Source organism: Aedes albopictus, chromosome 2 (genome assembly GCF_035046485.1).
Source record: "Aedes albopictus strain Foshan chromosome 2, AalbF5, whole genome shotgun sequence".
Lineage (NCBI taxonomy): Eukaryota > Metazoa > Arthropoda > Insecta > Diptera > Culicidae > Aedes > Aedes albopictus.
The window spans coordinates 433491636-433515003 of record NC_085137.1 but is presented as its reverse complement, the minus strand read 5'-3'; the positions used below and the strand labels follow the sequence as shown (position 1 = coordinate 433515003).

Here is a 23368-nt window from a genome sequence, read left to right as displayed (position 1 = left end):
GAATTACATGGGAATTGATTTTATACTTCAGTGCTGCCGTTCAATTGTACTATAAGTAAGCCAGATTTTGCCATAAATCGTAAAATATGGGTCATTTGGAATTAGCCACAACCATTTGAGTTGAAAAGTGTTTTATTGGAGGTATTATTATACTAAAAGAAAGATTTTCCATCCCCGGCACTTGCAATTTTCGTCACTATCCGCTCCCCCGAGAACGATAGTGACCCTCTTCTGGCTTTAAGGGGCCATGATTCTTGGATATTGGCACCCGGTAACTCCTTATGAATCCTCAATCGCACTGGAGAAGGAACAGCATCTACACATAAACCTTCCTTTGGCATTAGGGTTATTTTTGACCCAAACCGTACACTAAGTCAGCGAGCTATGTCATTCTATCATGGAAAGAGTACAAATAGTACAACCAGTGTGATATAGTAGAATAGAATACTTTCAGGCGCTGTCGGTTGGGATAGAAAAACAGAGCCTCATGCACCTATATTCGGTCGAGCAGCGCGTTTAATAACTGTTTAAGGTCTTCAAGAAATCCCTTGAGTATAGATCTTCCAATTTACAATCGTAACTAGTTACCCGACTAGATGGACATTACAAAATTATAACAAGTTGTGTTATTTTGGTACAATAAATTTTTATAACAAGGGTTGTTATAAAACATGTACCGTTAGTAGTTAAAATAACAAAAATTCTAACAAAGTTCCCACTGAAAAGAACAAAAATGTGATAACTTGAGTTATGATCATAACAAGAATATTACAAAACTTGTTCCATGGAATATGATAGAATTTAACAAAATTATAACAAATTGTGTTATAATTCCTTTGACCTGTTAGGGTAAAAACTAATTTTTTGGGTAAGTATTTTTAAGTGTGTTATCTATTTTTAGAAAAAGTAAATAACATAAAAAAATAGTTTCCAGAACGTTATAAAATTCTTGGATCCGAACGGGATTTGAACCAAGACACCTACCATCGGTTGAAATCTGGCGCCTTTACTAATGCGGCCAACACGGCTCTTGAAGAGAGCGATGATATAAGCTTTACTGGTTCTACGTATTGCCAGTTCAGTCATTCAAATTCTTGTTTGTCAGACGTACACGAGCGAGGTAGTATGACGTCACATTGAGCTCGTTGGCACATAATAGACTTGATTTGTCGTTAGAGATTTTGTTTAAATCGATCACAATTATATCATATGCAGATATGATAACAACTGTTGATATAATTTAGTTATATTCAAAATTTTATTTTATTTTAAGCAATGAAATGAAATCCATCACATAAGCGGTTGTCCATTAAGCATATCGCCACGTTCGGATGAGGCAGGGAGGGTTAAAAAATTTCCAATTTTAGCGTGACATACTTAACCTTTCAGGACGCGCGCCGTTGTAAAAAGTACAACACCACCAAAAAAACCTCGCTCTTCGTATACGGCACGAGCATAATGCAGTTCTAGGATCAAACTGGCGCGCAGAATAAACAAATCCCATGATTCATTGGGCAGAATTAGTACACGCAGAAAATTGACGTTTGTTTAAAACAATAAAACGCATGGTTGATTTTCAAACTGAGAATTTATTTATTTTAAAGTTATATTTCATTGTTTTTATTTAGAGTTTATCGATAAAAACAACCAATTACCATAATTTGATATAACGTTAAAAACTTTATTTGTTTCTACAAATTGGGGATCATGAATATTTCCCAGAAGCAATCACACATCTTTAAAATGCTTACCCCAACAACGCCAAAACGAATAAGGTGTAACAAATCCATCACACCAACTTCCAAGTGCAGTTTTGGTCGTGATGGATAACGCGCAGGTACTCACGACAGCATCCACTAAAGGTTGGTCGGTTTCGCCTTTTTTGTCTTTTTTTAGTCGTTCTCCTTCCCATCCGCTTGCCGATGATCTAAAAATAGACTTCCGAGCTGCCGCAGTTGCTGCCGTCACAAACCCAATCACATGCCGGGTTTGTTAGTGGCAAAAGTGCAGTCGTTTAAAACAATCCATTATTTTATGTTGAAACAACCAAATCTCTGATTGTTTCAACAAACTGTCACTTTCTGGTATTTTCTGTAATCGATCTCATGTTTTCGTGTGTAAAGATACACACCTAGAAATCACCACAAATCACGAACACTGTTATTGAGAGCTTCCACCTTGATACGCTTAGAGAGCGCCACTTGTCTTGTCGCTTGACGTTTACATAGAAAGAGACAGGAGATGACATTCTTTCTATTTTTATTCTTCGCTCCTGTGGTCAATATTACAAAAATGATTAAACTTTTAGCGTCAATACAAAAAATCGAACAAATTTTAGAATTATTTTGTTACAAAAACCATAGCAAATATTATAATAAATAAATTTGTTACGAAATTTTGTTATAGGCAATTATTTTAATATGCATAATGTAACAAATGTTGTTATACACCTGTTTGAATATATAATACAAGTTTTGTTATAGTTTTGTTTCTAAAATAATAACAAATTTTGTTACAATTTTGTTATGGTTATTCATATATAAGAGTCATCACAACAAAATTACATCAAATTATGTTATTTCTAACAACGGTTGTTATAATTTTGTTATCATCTTGTTAGGTGCTTCTGGTCGGGTATCTCGCGCTGCTGTATGAAGTATAATTCAGTACGGGAAACGATCGAGCATGTCGTTGCAGGCTGTTCAGTGTTAGCTGGATCAGTCTACCTGGATCGTCACAACGAAGTTACCAAGATTGTGCACCAACAGCTTGCTTTAAAGACCAACTTAGTCGACAGATTTGTACCCTACTACAAGTACTAGCCAGACCCGGTTCTGTAAAATTATTGTATAAAGCTGTACTGGGATCGCGAGATCATTACGGACGTCCTCGTGTCAACCGGCCCGCCATTACAACAAATGGATGAAGCTGGTAACTCTCATCGACATCGCTGTGCCGTTAGACCATAATGTTCAATCAACGTTCTCCGGTAAAATAGCCAAGTACCACAACCTAGCGGAAAAGTTGATGTGGCACCTGTAGAACGTCCGTATAGTTCCAGTTGTCCTCTCGGCAACCGGAGTTGTCCCTAGACGAACTGGTAGGGTAGGTAATCAAAATTTGAACCAAATTGCGGCTTTCTGAAGCAGTGCAAATTTTAAGTGATTTTTTCTCCCACATGGAAATAATTAACTACGGCAAAATCGTATGTACATGAAAGCCACGGGTATAAGCTTTCTGTTAAATAATAAAAAGTTTGTATTTGCACCGAATTTCATTGAAATATTCGATTTTTCATCAACAATGATTTTAATCTTAATTTGAACCATCGTAATCATAATTTGAACCAATTTTAATCTTAATTTGAACTACTGGCGGCAGCAGCTCGAGCAACTCACAAAACAGCCAATTCCATGCTAAACAATGAAAAATCACACGAATCTGCTAATTCTCATACCTATTTTTCATTAGGCAGTGGAATCTTAACTCAGAATGCTCGAAATTCTTTAGGAATTTGGAAACTAAATTTGGATTTTTCCATCCCCCAAGAGTAAACAAAGCAACCACTAGCGCAATCTACAGGCCAACACTAGAAGCTCATCCCCGTTTACTAGTTCAAATTTATGTCGTTTTCGTTTTTGATTCAGTTCCAACCTGGGTTGGAACTGGATGAGATCACAGTTTCAACCCCAACCCGACTTCGGTTTCGCTTGTACTAAAGTTTGTTTGAGTTTGTTTGACGTTTGTTTGTTTACACATTTTCCGCCAATCCAGTTCCAACCCAGGTTCAAAAACGAATTCGACATTAGATTACAAATGGTTCAACTTAAGATAACATTCTCCAAGTAAGAATTACTTAAATTTGATAATTTTATGACAAATAATGCGGAATATTATTCGGTTGGTCGATTCTACGATAAATAAGCTTTCATTTGACGTGTTCACATAATGCGTATGATACAATCCATGAGCTGTACGAGTGCACCGAAAATGTGCTTTCTCTTGGGGGAAATGGGTGAAATCACAGTGATTTTTCAATTGCCTGTTTTCCATGACAAAAACGCTTTTTTTCAATGCTTTTAAAGTCCATGTTATCAGGTTATATTACGGAAAGCTGTTTAACATCTTTTTCGGGACAATATTTGCCTGAAAAGTACGTCGTTTTAATGAATTTTGAAATGGTTCAAATTAAGATTACAATTTGACTAGTTCAAAGCTTGATTTCTTACCCTATTGGAATTGGATTTTTTCTGAGAAGATCCAAAACTCTATAAAAATAACAACAATAAGGCAGAGGTGACATAATTAAACAGTATTTTCATGTAACCATTGAGAATTCCATTCTATTGAAGGACCAATATCAGCAGATCCGAATGACCTGTAAGTGCTGGCACCGGGACATTTCTTAGTCCATCGTCCCCTCACGTCCTTCCATGAGTCTCTGCTATTGAAATTCCCTCGGAATCGTCTTGATCATTTGCAGGAGAATCAAAAGCTCCTGCAGTGTTACTCAAGGATTCCAAATTTCAGTACCCCCTATAATGGTACGCCCCCATGGAAAAGACTTCAATATTGTGCCATATTAAGAATTGGTCCGACGAAACCTCTCTCTCTCTCTTCTTGGCGTAACGTCCTCATTGGGACAAAGCCTGCTTCTCAGCTTAGTGTTCTATGAGCACTTCCACAGTTATTAACTGAGAGCTTCTTCTGCCAATGACCATTTTGCATGCGTATATCGTGTGGCAGGCACGAAGATACTCTATGCCCAAGGAAGTCAAGCAAATTTCCTTTACGAAAAGATCCTGGACCGACCGGGAATCGAACCCGCCACCCTCAGCATGGTCATGCTGAATACCCGTGCGTTTACCGCCTCGGCTATATGGACCCTTACGAAACCATGATCTATTTTTTTATGAAATTATCGCGGTAGGGGCATTTTTGCAGAAATTCCTGTAATGAGGTCAACTTGAATTCCTTTGAAGATTACTACGAGAACTCTTCAACCCTAAAAGGGATACCTGGGGTCCATTGGACCCCAGGCGCCTTTCAGAGCTCGTCTTTGATGGAACACACTCAGCGAGGTGACGAAACTGAGGCCATGAAGGTATCCCTTTTAGGGTTAAGAATGCATTTCTTCCCATGCACTTTCTCCCACACCGCCACAGAAATTATTTTAATGGTTCCTTAAAGATTTATCAAAATATATGTTTCCAGAATGCTACAGAAGATTTTCGATTTACAGAATCCTAGAAGATTTTCGTAGGATTTCAAAAAAAGGATTTCAACAGGATTTTTCCAAGAATTCTTCTAGGTATTCCATAAGAATGCATGACTATGTATTTTTTTCTGGAAATTTATTCATGTATTTCTACATAGATTCATTCGGGGTTTTCTCCATAAGTTTTTCTTTGGGATTGCTCCAGGAACTAATCTCGAAATTTCTCAAGAAATAATTCTAGGAATGTCTACTCCAAGTTACTCACTGAGTAACCAGCTCTTGAGATAAAAACAAAAACAAAATTATTTTCATACCACTGGTTACCAGTATAAGCGCTCATGAGTTACTTTACAAAAACTTCAAAAAATCTATCAAAGATTCATGCCTAACTTTTCGTCAGTGATTTCTAGAGTTTTCTACATGAATTTATTTAGAAAATTCTTTAGCTATTTCTCCAAAATATCTCAAAAGTTTAGAAAATCTTGCAAGGGTGACTTCAAAAATTCATTCATGATTTTTTTTCACAAACCCTTTCGTTATTCCCTCAAATTTTTTTGGAGAGATTCCACCAGAAATTTATCAAAGGATTCGTTTGGGAAACAATTCACGGACACTACTCCATGGATTTCTGTATAAAATCCTTCAGAAATTCCTAAAGCGAATCATTCAGAAAATGTTCCAGAGAGTTTAATAAAAATTTACCAGGAATGACCTGGAATATTTTCCCTTGGATTCCTTCCGCAATTGCTTCATGGAATTGAATCAACTCATAAATTCCTTCGGCATTTCATTAAAGTAAAAAATAAAGAATTTCTTTGAGACATTTATTAAGAAATGTTTCCTAAGAAATTCTACAGGATTTCCTTTAGAAATATCTCGAGTTATTTTTTTTTTCAAATGATCTTCTGTAAAGATTATCGAGGCAATAATCTTTCAGAATTTATTCAGCTTTTCCTTCATAAAATAAGAAGTTTAAAAATCCACCGGAAATTTCTTCATGGATTGCTTTAGAAAACCTTCCACAGACTTGTTAAGCAATTTTATTAAAGGATTTTTCAGGACTTATTGGTTTGTTTTGCTAACGTAAGAACTAGGTACACGACATTCACAAGACGCGACACGTGAGACAAGACATAACACTTATCGTTCTTACAATCGATTGTAAGAACGATAAGTGTTATGTCTTGTCTCGCGTGTCGCGTCTTGTGAATGTCGTGATTTTTCAGGAATTTCCTTAAAAATTGCTTTAAAACCTTTTCTAGGAATTCCGCTCAGGGCTTTTGCATGGAATTTCTCCAAGTAATACTCTAGGAAGTTTTTCAAAACTGTATGCTGGAATTACTTTAAAAAAATCTCAGATTCCTCTGGAGATTCATTTGAAAGACCTCCTTGAATGAAAATTTCTTGAATAAATCCCCTCATAGATTCTTTTAGAAATTCCCGCTGGAATTTCTCCAGATATTTCATCAGGGACCCATTCAAAAATATCTTCAGACACTTCTTCAGAGTTTAAGGGATTTCTTCAGGAATTTCAATACGAGTGTAATGATCTTGCTGGCCTCCGGGGTTGAAGCCAGCCATTTCAGGGAGAGTGATGTTATTAAAATAGAAGATACACTTGGTTGTGAATCTTGATCAAGACTGATCTGTTTATGGTTCTTATTGTATTTATATGTGAGAGGTAGAATGAATGTTATCTTACCTTCTCTCTTACATCTACCTTCTGAATGAGATTACCTGTTATGCAGGTAATCACGAGATCCTATTCAGACCTTCGGCTAACATTTTACCTACGAATGTATCCGTTTGTCCTCGTTATGAGGGTAGATAATAAGGAAGTGGTGAGATCACTACACGAGATTTCTTCAATAGTTTTTTATGGAGTTTAACAGAGATTCGTCGAACAATTTATTCGACAAACCTGCAGAGATTCTTCCGGATATTCTTCTAAGGGGTTGTCCAAGAATTTCATCAGAAATTCCTGAGAAAAAAAATCTCTGAAGGAAATTCTAAAGAATACCTTGGATGATTGTCTGGAGGAATCACTTTTTGAAAACGCCTTGTTATAGCTTTGGAGAATCCTGGAAGAAATTCTTGAAAGTTTTCTGGACCGATTCTTGGACGAAAATTTGGGGATACCCAAGCAACACACATGTTATATGTATAAGAGCTAAGACAGCGCAAGATTTGGTTGTATAGAAGTTAATTTTACGTAATTCTAGCACTGTACCAAAATAACGTCAAAAAAACTTCTATACAATCAAAACTTGCGCTGCTGTAACTAATATATAACATGTGTGTTGCTTGGGTAACTCATTAAGATACCCTGAGATGACTACCTTTAGAAACTCCTTAGGATACCTTCTTAATTCCTAGAAAAAAATATGAGAAACTTCTTGAGGTATTCTGAAAATTGTTTCAAGGAAACATTGCCAACCATATTTCTGAACGGAGTCCTGCAGATATCTGTAGATAAATTTCTGAAGGAATTTCTTAAAAATGTCTGCCTTAATTCCTGCAGAAATTATAGACAAAGATACTGATAAAGTCCTGAAGATTACCACCGTTTCCGTTTCCTGCAGAAACGAAAAACATCCTGGAAAAAAATTGTAGAACTTTAGAGAATGATTTTTTTTAAATGATGTTAAAAAAAAAGTTTTTCTTTTGAAAGAATGTTTGAAAGAATTTCTGGATGAAAAGGAGAGCCTTCTGCAGGTTTTCAAAGAAGGTTTTCTTGACGAATTCTCTGAAAAAGCCCCAGGAATAGATTCTGGAATTATTGCTGTAGGAATTCCTGAGAGAGTCTTCGGCAAAATTAAAAAATTATCAACGGTCTCTTTTGAAAGAATACCAGAAATAAGGTTGGAATAAACTTTAACCAATCCCTGGAGGAATACTTTGAGGAACTTCTACAGAAACCTCTGGAGGAACTCTTGATGATTTTCTAGTGAAAATTCTAAAAAAATGCCTTACGGAAACTCTGAATGTTTCGGATTTTTATCTAATAAATCCTGAAAGAATCCCTAAAGGAATTTTTGGCTGTACCCCTGGAGGTAAACATGAAGCAACTTCATGTGCAAACACTGGAAGGAATTATTTCTAAAATAATTTTTGGAGGAGAATTAATACTAAACTCACAAAAGGAATAGCTGTAAAAAAGCCTGTCCAGCATTGATTTCAGAAAGAAACGTAAACATTTCTATTATTTGAAGTCAAAACTATGGGGGTTACCAGTTTTTTTCGGCACATAAACAACGGCGACCAATATTTGATCTATTGTGGTATATCGCATGTCATATTACTTTATCACTATTGAGACGTTATGAAATATTTGGTTTTGTTACAGTACACAGTGTTTTATTTTGCCGATTTCGTGCGCTTTTTTAATCACGTTTCAACCGATGATTTAAGCGATATAGTTTCTTCGGAGAAGTTTCTACATTAGACAAGGCGCATCTTTTGACATACAGAGTTGAATGATCAATCCACCTATAAGTGAGATGAAAAAAATATTTTTTTCAAAAAATGCAGATAGACGTTTGATGTCTTCGGCAAAGTTGTGCAAAATGCAATTTTGAACAACTTTGTCAAAGACGCCATAATGCTGAATCTCATACTTTACGAGATATATTGCGTTGTATGTGCATGACCCCTAGAAATCATATATTTCTAGATTGAGTTTAAATAAGGGCGAAAGTAACATGAGAGAGTTCTCTTCATCGACACTCTCTTCTTCAAATTAAAGTAACAAGATGCAAGTATGGTTGAACTTTTTGGTCATAAATCGCTAGGTTGCGATGCAATCTAGCGTTTAAGTGTAAAAAAGTTCGATGGAATTTGCATCTTGTCACTTTAATTTGCAGAAGAGAGAGTCGATGAAGAGAACTCTCTCATGTTACTTTCGCCCTTATTTAAACTCAATCTAGATTTCATCATAAATTTTTAACAGGATTTTTTAGATTTTTTGCGTCTTCTACAAAGTTGTTTGGAATGTAAAAATACATGTTTTTGCTGAACTTCAAAAAACGCTAGCTTTTAAAATTATAATGTTATTTACAAATTACTGATATTTATAGAGTAACTTTGAACTCGTCTAACTGCTTTCGGCGCAAAATAGCGCAGAGAATCGTTTCGAATAATGAAGCAGCTATATTTCTACTATACCAAAATGGCTCAAACTTTTGTATACAAGTGTATTCTTTATGTGTTATGGTAAATAAACAAACAATTATCAAATAAAGAAATTATTTAATAACTTCTTCATTTAACGAGATAGAATGTCGCAATGTTCAGCAAAATTGTGTATTTTTATATGTTCAACAACTTTGCAGAACATGCAAATAATGTAAAAACTATGGATTAAAAGTTATAATAAAAATCAATTTTAAAGTGATTTTTAAATATGTTTTTTTTATAATTCGTTAAAATAATCATAGCTTTTTACCAAAATTTTCTACATTTTTTTCATGTTCTAGAAAGTTGTTGAGCATATAAAAATACACAATTTTGCTGAACACTGCGACATTCTATCTCGTTAAATGAAGAAGTTATTAAATAATTTCATTATTTGATAATTGTTTGTTTATTTACCATAACACATAAAGAATACACTTGTATACAAAAGTTTAGGCCATTTTGATATAGTAGAAATATAGTTGTTTCATTATTCGAAACTGTTCTCTGCGCCATTTTGCGCCGAAAAAAGTAACACGAGTTCAAAGTTACCCTATAAATATCAGTAATTTGTGAATAACATTGTTATTTCAAAAGCAAGCGTTTTTCGATGTTCAGCAAAAACATGTATTTTTACATTCCAAACAACTTTGTAGAAGACGCAAAAAATCTAAAAAATCCCGTTAAGTACTGTTCCTTTTAATTCCACTAAGAATTTGCATCCTTTGACAGATACGTATTTCGACCTCAACACAGTCGAGTCAAGTACAAGACACTGAAGACGACCTTACAGTTGAGGTCGAAATACGTATCTGTCAAAGGATGCAAATTCTTAGTGGAATTAAAAGGAACAGTACTTAACGCGATTTTCTTTTTATTTACAGATATTCCCCTGACAAGCCCAGGTTAATCATCATAAAAAATCCCGGTAAAAAGTTATGATGAAATTTATGATTTCTAGGGGTCAGGTACATACAACGCAATATATCTAGTAAAGTATGAGATTCAGCGTTATGGCGTCTTTCACAAAGTTGTTCAAAATTGCATTTTGCACAACTTTGCCGAAGACATCAAACGTCTATCTGCATTTTTTGAAAAAATATTTTTTTCATCTCACTTATAGGTGGATTGATCATTCAACTCTGTATGTCAAAAGATGCGCCTTGTCTAATGTAGAAACTTCTCCGAAGAAACTATATCGCTTAAATCATCGGTTGAAACGTTATTAAAAAAACGCACGAAATTGGCAAAATAAAACACTGTGCAGTATCCACTTTCAGAGGCTTTTGATTCATAAATATGTAGATTCAGCTTTTAACGCTCCTTTTCCATAGTCCTTACTGCCTCAAACCAGTGAACACCGGTTTCCTGGTTTCAAGAACCATCTCGGCAACACCTAAAACCGAGACCTATCACTTCCAACAGTGAAAAAGTGAAAGTGTGAAATGTAATAAGGACCAAAGTGTTTTCCTTTAATTACCAAAATATACTGTTCCACTAATTGAAAGCAGAGTTCGGTTTGGTAGATCTTTCACCGTAATGCAACTGGAAAGGTGATCTACCTACGTTATGTAAATGAGAATCTTTTAAACCCTCTCAACCCTCAGCACGGGTCGCCTGACACCTTGGATTGGGGTTACCTGTTTGATGGACTCTTACCGCCGTAACAGGTGGTCCGTAGTGCTATCCTAAGCCGGCTGCTACACGGGCTTACCAGTATAGGGGACGCTGCGATTTGGAGGGCATCTTGAGTAACCAGCTCTGATTTTACCATGACATCACTGCTACAGGGGCTTCTACAGGAAAGACTTCTTCAAAAGATGAAATTCCAGTAGATTTTTTTTTACAAATTCTTTAAGAAACTCCATTATGGGTTTCTTTAGGTAAATCAGGTTTTTTATGGAACTCTTTCAGCAGCTATTGCTAGAATTTCTCCAAAGCTGCCTTCAGATGTTACTCCAAATTTCTGAAGATTTTCTCAGGCATTTTTTAAGATATTCCTCTAGAAAATACTCTTCTGGCTGTTTCACCAGGGATTTCTCTATGTGTTACACCATGGATTGCTTATGTTTTAATCAGTCCTTCCTCCAGATATTCTTTCAGTTTTTATGCGTAGAACTTTAAGAATTCCTCTTAAGATTCTCTCGACAAATGGGTTGTCTAGCGAATAAATATGTTATTTAGCCTAATTGAAGGAGCTAAGTACAAAACGAATTTATTGCGTTCCAATATCTTTGTTTTGATGGACAAATAAACAAACAGTTTAAATTGTCGTAGATAAAATGACAGTTGAACAATAGACAGCTCACCCCAAACATACAAACTTTAAATGAATTTAAAATAGTTCCCAGGCACAGAAAATGATAAGATTTTGCATTTCCATTTCTTTTCTGGTTGAGATTTCGGTTATGGAATAATCTGGATACCCCTGAAGAACCCAATTCCGGAAGAAACTACACCAGTATGTATCTATTACTTAGCATTTTTAAGGAATTTTTAAAGATCATCTTGGTATTCAGATTTTTTTTTTCAAAAAATCATTTATTTTTCCATAAATTTCCTTTCAGATTCGCTAAGGAATTCTCTAGATTCTACGGGATATCCTTCTACAGGTAGCTTTGTAGGGATTTTTGCGAACTAATTCCTTCAGAACCTGTACAAGGAATTCCTCTCGGATTTTCTCCAGAGAAGTTCTTGAAAGGCTTCCTTTAAAAAATCCTCCAGTGATCCATCGCAAATTAATTTCTTTAACGCGGGAGCGGTCGCGTCGTGTACTGAGTACACGCTGCATAAAAAAGCACGCTTGTGATACACAGCGTAAGTTTAGTGCCACTTATGGTGGCCCGAGACGCGACTGCTCAAGGGTCAAGGATTCCACAAGTACCTATTTTCGAAATTGCTACAAAAAATAAGATTAATTCCTTGGCATTGCTTCCAGAGTTCTCATGTTGTTTGCCTTTGCGGACATCAAAGTGCACTGAAAGGCTATATGTTCACTCAAAAATCGAATTTTTGATAGAAGGCTCGGAGGATCAAGGCACATATACCAATCAACTCAGTTCGAAGAATTGAGATGATGTCTGTATGTGTGTGTGTGTGTATGTATGTGCACAGCGAAGATCACTCACTTTTTTTCGGAACTTACGAATCGAACTGAAATTTTGCCCCATTGTTTGCTATTGAAAATGGTTCGGATCGGTGCAGGCGCACCGGAATTCTGGCCATTTAAGTGATCCGGACCAGCACCGGCGTAAATGGCCAAATATGGAATTGCACAAACCCCAGTCATACGACATATCAAATCACGACAAATTGGGTAATCTTGCTCATAGTTCGAATTTTGTTCGCAGTCCAAATAGGTATGGTGACCACAAAACTCAAGATGGCGGTCTAAAATCCAAGACAAAAATTCAAGGCCTGTATCCGCAATAATCGGGACACAGAAACATGGCTGACACTCTGCAATAGATACATTAAAACTGCTTAAATGCTGCCTGATAATATCTTAAGTAGTGTTCATTTCACCTGCAAAATTTCATGTGAATCGGTCAAGTACCTTTTGTTGTAGCAATGAAACAGTAGAACGCGAGCAATTGAATTTTGTACAGTCCCTGGTTTAGCTTGTCAGCGATGTAACTTTTGAATTTGATAAACAAAATGGCTGACATATTTTGAACACAAACCTCTCAATCTACTGTTCTTGCATAGGCAAAATTTCAAAAAAATCGATGCACTACAAACAATTTTATAGTCGAAACATATATTGGGGCTCACCGTGATTTTAGCCCTTCAGACAACAATTAGTGAGCACCCCTTATTGCTTCGATTGTATTGTTGAAAGTACTGCACCAATAATCATCAAATTTTGTAGGCCTAATATACACATAATCAACTAGCTTCTGTGAAAATTTCATGAAAATTCGTCGAGACATTCAAAAGTTATGAATAGGCAAATATCGCACATAAAAAACATGAAACATTTTCACTAACACTATCCTCTATCAACACCAGTAACTTTCAATCCAATTGATAAAAGTTGAAGAAATTTTTCAAGAAATGGTCTCTATAAATATCATAACTGCTAACGAAGTTTCATAATTATCCTCACAGAACTTTGAATTGTAGCGGAAAAGAACCATCTAGTATGCGAATGAAAATTGGTGATAATTGTACAAAATCTTAAGAAACACGTATGTTTGTTTCTCATTCACAGTTAAAAGTAATGCATCGATTTTTATGAAATTTTGCACAAATAATAAACATACATCAAAGAGTTCTCAGTTAACTTTTGGTCAATTTTTATTGATTCAGTACAGAGTTACTGCCGTACTTCTGTGTCCCGATTATTGCGTATACAGGCTTTAGCAGCTTTTAAGCTATACAATATGGTTAAATTTGGTATGGGAAAGATGTTCGGAGTACAAAAATGGTCATCGAGGAATTCAAAATGGCGGTTCCAAATCCAGGATGATGACCGATCTTTTTAATTAGACCCTATGCAGTAGGGTTTTGAAACCTTACAATATGGGTATATTTGGTATATATGGGAAACATATCTAGAATTCAAAACTTGTATGTATAAAATCCAAGAAGTCCGTTGTTTTACGAGGTCTCTCAAATCATGCAAGATGACTATAATTTGTATAAGGAAGAGTGCCGAGTTCCGTTCGAGACTGGTAACCAGAAAATCCTAGACGCGTAACAAATTCAATACGTCGACAGTTGTATGTAATTTTAGGTGCTAAAACGAAGTAATATGGGTATGTTTAGCACGAGAAAAACGTTCGGAGTCCAAAAATGACTACCAGCAGAACATCCAAGATGGTGTCTCAATGTTTAAGATGGCGATTGTTTTCTAGAGTTTATACTCAGAACCCATACAATAGTTGGGGATGATATTCGGTGCGCAAAAATTATGACTAGTTAGGGTTGTTTTAGATAATAGGGAGATATCTTAAGGCTCCCAGGTGTTCATTCATGAATTCATTCAAAGAAACTTCGAAAATTGCCCCAGAAATTGTCGTTCAGAAACCTCTTCAGGAAATTTTTAAGAACTTTCTTGCACATATGCACATATCGGAGTTCTTAAGTGATTTTCAGACAATCCTCCAGCAATTTCTCTAGCAATTTCTTCATGAATTCTTTCAGGAATTGTTTCAGTTTGTTTGTGTACACTGAAAATATATTTTGTTTCATTGTACGAAATCACTCGTCATGTTTACAAATGCCATTCGTTGTTTTCTGCAACGAAAAGCTTTGTAATGTGAATGAGTTCTTTTCGTACAAAATTGCTCCGACACATTTTTCTGTCTCTTTTTTTTGTCGGAATGACATTAAACACGCTTAAAAAAATACCACACGTTCGTCCACTTGGATACCACAGGCTTCGAATCACGTATCTTCTGATTGATACCTACCAGTGCTAACCACCCATCTGTGGGCGCTTGTTGAAACCTTCCAAAAACAACCAGAACGCTTTCCACTTTGGTTCTGTTTATAAATAACCTTCACTTCCAACCGAGAGCATATTTCCTTTCCTCTTCTCGCACACGCACCGTCATATGCTCATGAAAACAGGCTGCTTTGTTTTCTCTGCGATCCAACCAAGCGTCAGTGAGGACTGCAAAACTTTGTTGCATTCTACGAAGCAAAATTTTCTTTTTACGCATGGTTAGTAAAAAACGTATGACATTTGTATGTTTTGTTTTATTCTACACAGCTGGAGCTAAAATCTACGAATGAGCAAGTTGACCGCGTGTCGGATTCGTGATTTCGTACATGATACTACTCCATTTGTATTGTTTCAGCATGGTGGTACGAATGAACCGTACATTATACGCAAATTGCTTTCAATTTACGAAAACTAGTTTTACGAAACATATTCGTTGAGGTTTTACGAAAGAATATTCTGAGTGTATGTTATGTAGAAGCTTTTGGAAAAAATACTAGAGAAATGTCTAAAACTATTTCTGCAGGAATGTTGTAAAAAATTCCAAAAAATCTCATTCTTTAAAAATTGCTTTATGAGTTTCTGCAGGAATCCCTGAAGATTTTTTTAAACTACTGGAGGAAACCTTGAAGAAATTCCGGAAGCAATCTCTTGAAGATGCTTGAAGATTTTTAAAGAAACTTTAAGAAGAATTTCTGAACAACTCCATGGAAGAAGTTTTGTAGAACTTTCTTACTGAAATACCTAATGCATCTTTGAAATTCTGAGAAAGTATTTGGAGATATTGTTGGTGGAATCCCTGATTAGATTTCGGAAGAAATCACAGGAAGTCCTATTGAATGTATCACAAATGGGATATCGGAAAAATTCTTGATGGAATACTTCCTAAAAAAATACCTGGGATGTTCTTAGAGAAACCCGCGACGAAATTCCTAGACAAATGTATTAAGGTTTTTTATGGAAATTCCTGGAAAAATCTTGCAATATTTAGAAGATTTACTGAAAGTATGTCTGAAGCAGTTTGTGGACGTATTTATGAATACCTGTATGAATTCCTTCAGAAACGCCCAGAAAAGCTTCTGTAACTATTTAAAGAAAAAACTTTTGAGATATATCTAAAGAAGTTCGTATAAAGCATCCTATCTCTGAATAAATTACTTAAAGAATTCGTGGACAAAATCTTAGAGTAGTGTTTAGAGGAAATGATGAAGATATGTTTGGGTAAATTCATGGAGGAATACCTAGAACAATTCCAGCCAGCATTTCCAAAAGTAACAATACAAGAATCTCTGGAAGATTCCTGCAGGATTTTGTGGATGAATTCTTAAAGAAATTCTTGGAAACGTTTTTGCAAGAATTTTCAATGGAACCTCTAGAACAATTTAAAAAAAAATATCTAGCGGACTTCTAGAATGTTCTAATTTCGTGAGAAACTGCTGGAAAACTAGAATTTTTGAAAGAAGTACTAAAGGAATCTCTGTTGAAAACTCTGAAAGAATCAAATTTCCAAATTGTTTTCTAAACGTACAAATAGAAGAATTTAAAGTAAGTAATTTAAAGTAAGTCCTGCCGAATTTTCAGAATAAACCCATGGAATCTACCTGAATGAATTCTTGGAGCCAATTTCTCAAGAAGTTAGTCTTCACAAAAGAGATTTTTATACAAATATTAAGGTTTTTCAAGGACACTACAGGAAATCATGCTTTTCAAAAAGTTTTCCCAAAATGTCATGCAAAATTTCTCGCTTTGCCATGGAACCATTGAGTAACGGGTCCCACCTCACAAGCAAAATTGAAACGAGATACTGTGCGGTAACAATTTTGACTTTGCCATTTTGCCACTAACAAGAGGGAGAGAGAAAGAGATAGAGATAGTGGAACGACGAACACATGTTTCCTGAATTTGCAAAAGGCATCTTCATTAGTGGTGTGCCGCTCTGGTGGTAACAATGCAGTACCAGTAGTGTCCCAAAACCGGGCATAATGATCAAAGTTTTCGCTAGAATTTCCAAACGCTTTTCAATGTGATGTCTATGAACGGACGCATGCTACATTGTTGCTCATGTCTTACCATCTAGCAGTGCATCATCATCGGGAAGGATGGCGTTGAACAATGACCGACTGGGCAAATATGTCGGTGGTAACTCTCAGAACCGACCAGACTGCATGTGTGTAATTGTGGGTGACAGGGCCCCGGAAATGCCTCCAGCAGCGAGAAAAGTGTGCTCAGTTTGAACAGACAGCAGAAAAGTTTTGCTTCGCAAGTGGGTTTCCTGATGATCTATCATAGAGTGTAATTTCGAACGAAACAAAACGGTGCTCTAGATGCCTGGTTTCATGAGTACATAAACACATACGGGTTTTGGAGTTCGGAAAATTCTGTTAATTGTGCTGCTTACAAACAAACCTATGAAGCATGAACCGCAAACCCACTTGATAATCAGTAGATAAGGGCTCTATTCGAATCTTCTCCGAACACAGTGTTGCAAAAATGCAATTCGGAATTCTTGTAATATATCCTGCCCACTGCAGTCTTCTGTCTACAGCCTTCTGGATGCACTGTTGATCACTGTGGAAGTGGTCATAGAACACTTATCTGATATGCAAGCTTTGTCCCAGTGGAGACGGTAGGCCAAGATGATGATGATCAAGATGAAGTTTCTGATTTAGCTCCATATATGGTGGATCAGTTTATCATTGAAGTTGAATTGAATGTTGCATAGTTTCGGAATCGAATTCTTACATAACATATACCCTAGATTTTGTTTCAAAACTAATCAAATTCAATACTTTGAATGAAAAAATAAAACAAACTCACCTCGCCGTCGTCTGCATTCGAGGAATCACCACCATCGAGATGGTTGTCTACCCGAGGGCTCCCGATGCCGGCACTGATGGTTCCAAAGATTCCACTTGCACTAACCCCACTAGAGCCACTGATTTGACTGTTACTACTGCTGCTGATGCTACTACTGGAACCTCCACCACCACCACCGCCGTTGAGCTGACCCGTTTCTAGCCAAAGCCGTTTCCAGTCCGTGTTGGCCAGTATGGATTTGTTATCTGTGGGGAAAAGGAAAGAGAAAGAAAGTGGTGAATAAGAGCGAAATGTGTTTCCAGTATACTGGTTTTCAACAAAGGCCTCTGAGTTTGGAGTTCAATCGATTGGTCAGCCGGTAGTAAAGAATTTCATCATAGAAAGATGATTCCAAAGTTTTAATTTCTAATTGGGATTCTATCGCATAATACAATAAATTGTAAACTTTAGGGATGAATTCTAATAGTATAAAATTATATCTTATTACAATCTTTTTAAAAATATTACACCCATCACATACATAACGACTGGTCCACAATAGATAAGACATGGCGACCGTCATTAAAAGATAATACCAGACATGGCGACCGTCAAGCTACTAATAATTTCAAACTTCAAGTGCTCAACTTCTGGGGGTGAACAAAAGGAATTTAAAGACAACTCCTAACAGCACTCTGACAACTCCCTCACTTTAAAAGGCTCATTTCCTTGATAGCTTCAACCGTTTTATAGCTGCTCTTGTATCGTGGTTGGATGAAGCTGTCTGCTCGAGAAGCTTCACTGTTATTCTTAGATCTAATTACTTTGCCACAAGGCAGAGGCCCGGTTCTCGTCGTCGTCGTCGTTCGTCCTACGCATCGAAAGTCCGGAAAGTTCTCCGAACAAGGTAATGCAATTCCATTTTCATAGCTTTACCCAATTCCAAGAGATAATGTTGGCGGGGCTTTAAGAAACCTTATACGAGAGAAGCGGAACATTTTCCAGGGGCTTTATGTTTCCTGTGTGTGGTGAATCTGGCTTCAGGGTAAACCTATTTTATCTACATACGCAGATGGCCTCCATTTACCAGATTATAGCCTCAACATTTCGTAGGAGCACGTGCCATAAAGTTCCCATCAATGCAAGGTTATCGATGCCTACTGAAAACGAATTCTGATAAATATTGAACCGGCATACTTCCAAGAACGACCAAGCCTTCCACACAAAAGGAAATATACAAGGCCAATCGAACATTATATTTACATTCCAAACACGCAATCCTTCTCCATCATTACCACAGGTTATGGAACATTTCGAGCATAAACTAACATCTGCTCAGAGCTTAAATAATCAAATACATGCGAAAATTTTCCTTCATCAAATTTTATGAAACCAAACCAACCAATCATCATTGCCATACGGACCGGGCGGGGTTCGACTGAATTTCAACCTCGATTCACAATCAAACATCAACCAATAACTCTCCTACACAGAATCCTACTTCACTCACTTCTCGTCGAGGAAGCAAACCGAGGCCTACCTAATAAAACTTAATTGAATTATTAGGAACGTTCTCCGGCGGCACACTCAAGCCTACGTGCGTTGAGAGTGAACACCGGCAGGAAATTGAATCAGCCCACCTTTGCCGTAAGCTGTGCAACGCACTAGGGCTCCGAAATTCGACATACCGTCGGATTTAGAAAACAAACCGTATTAGATTCTCCAATGATGCTGGATTTCCTGGTTTTCGATTGATTTATTTTAAACATATCTGCGTTCTTTGGTTGTACACGTACGAACGCATCTAAGGTGTAGGTGGTCCTCTGATCCAATGCATATGGGCACATGAGTTACCTTTTAAGCAATACGTCATCAATTAATATAAATGAAGGTTCTCATTACTTTTCGTATAGTAATCCAAAAACCCAATTCTGTTGAGCGTATGACATAATAAGTTCCTGATATTACTTTCTTTGTGTGGATTTGATAAGTCATATTGTTCACACAAAAAATACCGAATTGATTGGTGAGCTCGTTTCTTGATAGCATCAAGCATTGTTCAAATGTCTCGGAACTATGTGTAGAAAGCAGTATGGTCCAGCTTGTCATGGTTACATATGGGACTTCTCTACGTAATCGTACAAAATGGTTTGAAGGTCATACCTTTGAGAACTGTTTTTAAAGTGTTATTAGACACTTGCCATTACATATTGCGAATGTCTGCTTAGTTATGGGTCCTAATTAAGAATTAGCTGAGCAAGAAACTGATTATTTTGAGCATAAGCTAGCGGTTCCGGAGTGGTGTTGATAATTTCTGTGCATGTTAGATGTAATATTCCAAGAAGGATAAGCGAAAGGTGGAATAAAATAAGAAATTCATTGAAAATTCGGGAAGTAGATTCCTTCAGGGGTTTCTCTATGTTTTAGAGCTTCGTCTTTGGAGGAATCCCTTTATACATAGATACAAGAATATATCAAACTATTTCTACGAAGAATTCTTCAAATTTCAATTCAAAAATCTTCATGAATGCATAATGGATTCCTGGTGAACTTTTAGTTTTAGTGCATGGGCTTATCAATTAATTTCTGCTTAAGTTCACATAAATTTTGTGAAATTTATTTCCAAAAAAAAACAGATATTTTTCCAAGAGTTCATTTGGGAGCTGGTTCTGTTATTCTTTATTCATTTCAGTTAAAATACCAAAAAATATTCGATTTTAGCAGGAAATATTCTTAAGCCAAACTTTTCTCAATATAGCAAAAATCCAATTTGAGGAAAAAAAGGGTCTTCAAGCATTTTGAAACGAATAACAGTTAGATAAACAGTTTACCATTAGTCTGATTATTTTGTAGAACACATTTTGAACTGTTTCCGAAATTTCCACTTGACGATTTTTTTTCAAAATCTTGAATGAAATAGTCTAATTTCTTGGCAAATCAAACTTCAAGTCATCAAGAATGTCCAGTTAAAATGTTTTTAAAGAGTATTAAATTACATATAAATTACATAGGAAATCCTAGTAAAATGCAGAAACTACCAAAAATGTTCAGTATATTTTTTTACAATTTTTCCCAAAAATCCCTTTGTTGATTCATTTGAGCGTTCCATATGAGTGTACACTGGATATTCCTTCAGGAATTCTTCAAGAAATATTATCGAAACTTTCTTTCAATTTTTTTGGCCCTTTCAAAAGTTCAACTGCCATAAATTTGTCAGTAATTTCACTGTTCTGAATTCTTCATAAACTACATTCTTGAAATCATACAGAAACTACTCTCAGAATTCCCAGAGCAGTGCTCTGAAGATTTTGCAGAGGAAGTACGAAAAAATCCCATATCTCTTAATCCTCTAATACCCAAATTTTTGATTTTGATCTAAATATCATTTTTCGTCATCTAAAATCGATTTAAACATGTTTTGGAAGATGATTCTTTTTAATTCTCAATTTCGTGAATTTTAGTTTTTGATTTTTCTAATTTTTATTTTTGAACATCCCCAAAGTTTTATATTTTTCCTGGAAGCCTATTTGGGGTACGGATTTTTTGAGATGAAAACATTTTGAGATATTATGATTGTTGTTGAAATATTTTTATTTTTATTTTTTTTCATAGAAAATTTTATTTTTCGTGTAATTTTAAGGAAAATAATTTTAGAGTGTATTCGATTCCCTTAAACTATAAAACTAGGACAGAATGATTTGGGAAAAATTTAAAATATGTTAATTGCAGTGATTAAATGCAAAATAAACAATGACTTATAAAAGGTGACTAGAACATCAATTTTTCAATGATTTTTCAAAAATGTAAATACGCTTTAAAATACACCAAAAACCATTTTGAGATATACAAAACAGTCCTAGATATCAGCCAAAAATATAAAAATTTTGATTTTCCACGAAACAAAAATTACAAAAATGCTCAAACTATACCCCGTCTAAAGGCGGTATTAGGTATTAGAGGGTTAATAGCAGAATTTTTAAAGGAACTTCTAAATGAAATATCGAAAAAAAACTGGAGAAACTGTCGTTGGAACTTCTAGTGAATTTTTGAACCAACTTCTAGAAAAAAATGGAGTCACTTTTAAAATAATTTACTCTGGAACTTTGGAAAAAATGGAAGAATTTCCGAAGATAAAAACTGAAGGGACTTCTGAAACCGTACATAATTTCCAAACCCAATTCTCTTATTTCCGAAAAAAATCTAGATTATTTCTCGAACAGATGAATTCTTGTATGATCATCTGGAAAATTTTCAACGAACTACTTAAAATATTCCCAGAACAACTTATTGAATAACATACATACATTTATTTGTTCAACATCATTAAGACAAGACATCAACAATAGTACGCCACAATACTCGGTTTGTGGCTGCCGCTCTCCATCCTCGGTCGCGCCCAATGCTCGCCAAGTCACGCTCCACCTGTACATGGTGCATTTGGTGCGTGGGTGAATCTTTTTTGACCGCAGTTTCTTCTGGAACCCGTAGTAGGCCCGACTTCCGCTGATGATGCGCCTCCGAATTTCTCGGCTCACGCTGTTGTCAGCCGTCAGTAAGGATCCGAGGTAGACGAATTCCTCCACCACCTCGAAAGTATCCCCGTCTATCGTAACATTCCTACCCAGACGGATCCGGTCGTTTTCGGTTCCGCCTACCAGCATGTACTTTGTTTTTGATGCATTCCTCACCAGTCCGACCTTTGCTGCTTCGCGTTTCAGGCGGGTGTACAGCTATGCCACCGTTCCAAATGTTCTGGCAATAATGTCCATGTCGTCCGCAAAGCACACAAATTGACCGGATTTTGTGAAAATCGTTCCCCGGCTCGTCGCATCACACTTAACAGAGCGATGTTGAAGAGTAGGCATGAGAGTCCATCACCTTGTCGCAGTCCCCGGCGAGATTCGAATAAACTGGATAGTTCACCCAAAACCCTTACGCAGTTTTGCACACCGTCCATCGTTGCTTTAATCAGTCTAGTCAGCTTCCCAAGAGCCGTTTTCGTCCATGAACTGAATAACTTCTCGAGAAATTTCTCGCAGAACTTTCAAAAGTACTTTAGAAAATATTCTTGAACTAAATATCTTGAAGCCCGAAGAATATTTTAATTTTACTCTGGATGACGTGGACGAATGCCCGAACTGATGTATGGGTAAGTTTTTAGGAACTAAACAAAAATTCAAAAGTCTTTTAAGATGAACTTTGCAGAATTGGAAAACACTTTTCGAACAACTTTTGTAAGAATTTGCAGAGAACTGTTGGAGGGTTTTCTTGTGAATGAATTCTCCTTAGAAACCTGGAAGAATTGTTCAAAAAAATTTAAACAAGAACATCTGAAAGATTCTTGGACAAACTTTTGAAATAATTCTTGGAGGAAAAACATCTTCCCAGCCAACCACATATCGTAAATCATTGTGTGGAAAAAATCGTATATTTTCATATATTGAATCAGAATTGTATAATAATATGTATATTTGTTGACCATGATTGCGTAAAATCGCATTTCATGCCAAATTAAATTTCAATTGCGATTTTGTTTCGTATAGTCGTCTCCGATCATAAAAGGTGCGAGATACTATCGGTAGGATCGCACAGAATCGGAAAGAATCGTGAAAAAAACATATATTCTTAGTGTCAAGCTGCAAGTTCGCTAGCATCGTATATATGATTTCTTTGAATCATGGAAATCGTCACTTCACATCGTATATGAATCTGCTAAATCGAGCTTGCTACCT

The 23368-nt window shown here is 36.1% G+C and overlaps 1 protein-coding gene across 2 annotated transcripts in view; it reads right to left on the bottom strand.

Annotated features, from left to right (window-relative positions):
• Positions 1-23368, bottom strand: part of LOC115256196 (zwei Ig domain protein zig-8-like) — a 715781-nt gene that overhangs the window by 482039 nt on the left and 210374 nt on the right. For both annotated transcript variants that reach the window (XM_062853649.1, XM_062853650.1), the window contains exon 2: positions 17658-17902. In XM_062853649.1, the coding sequence (XP_062709633.1) occupies positions 17658-17902 (245 nt within the window). The remainder of the gene's footprint in view (positions 1-17657; positions 17903-23368) is intronic.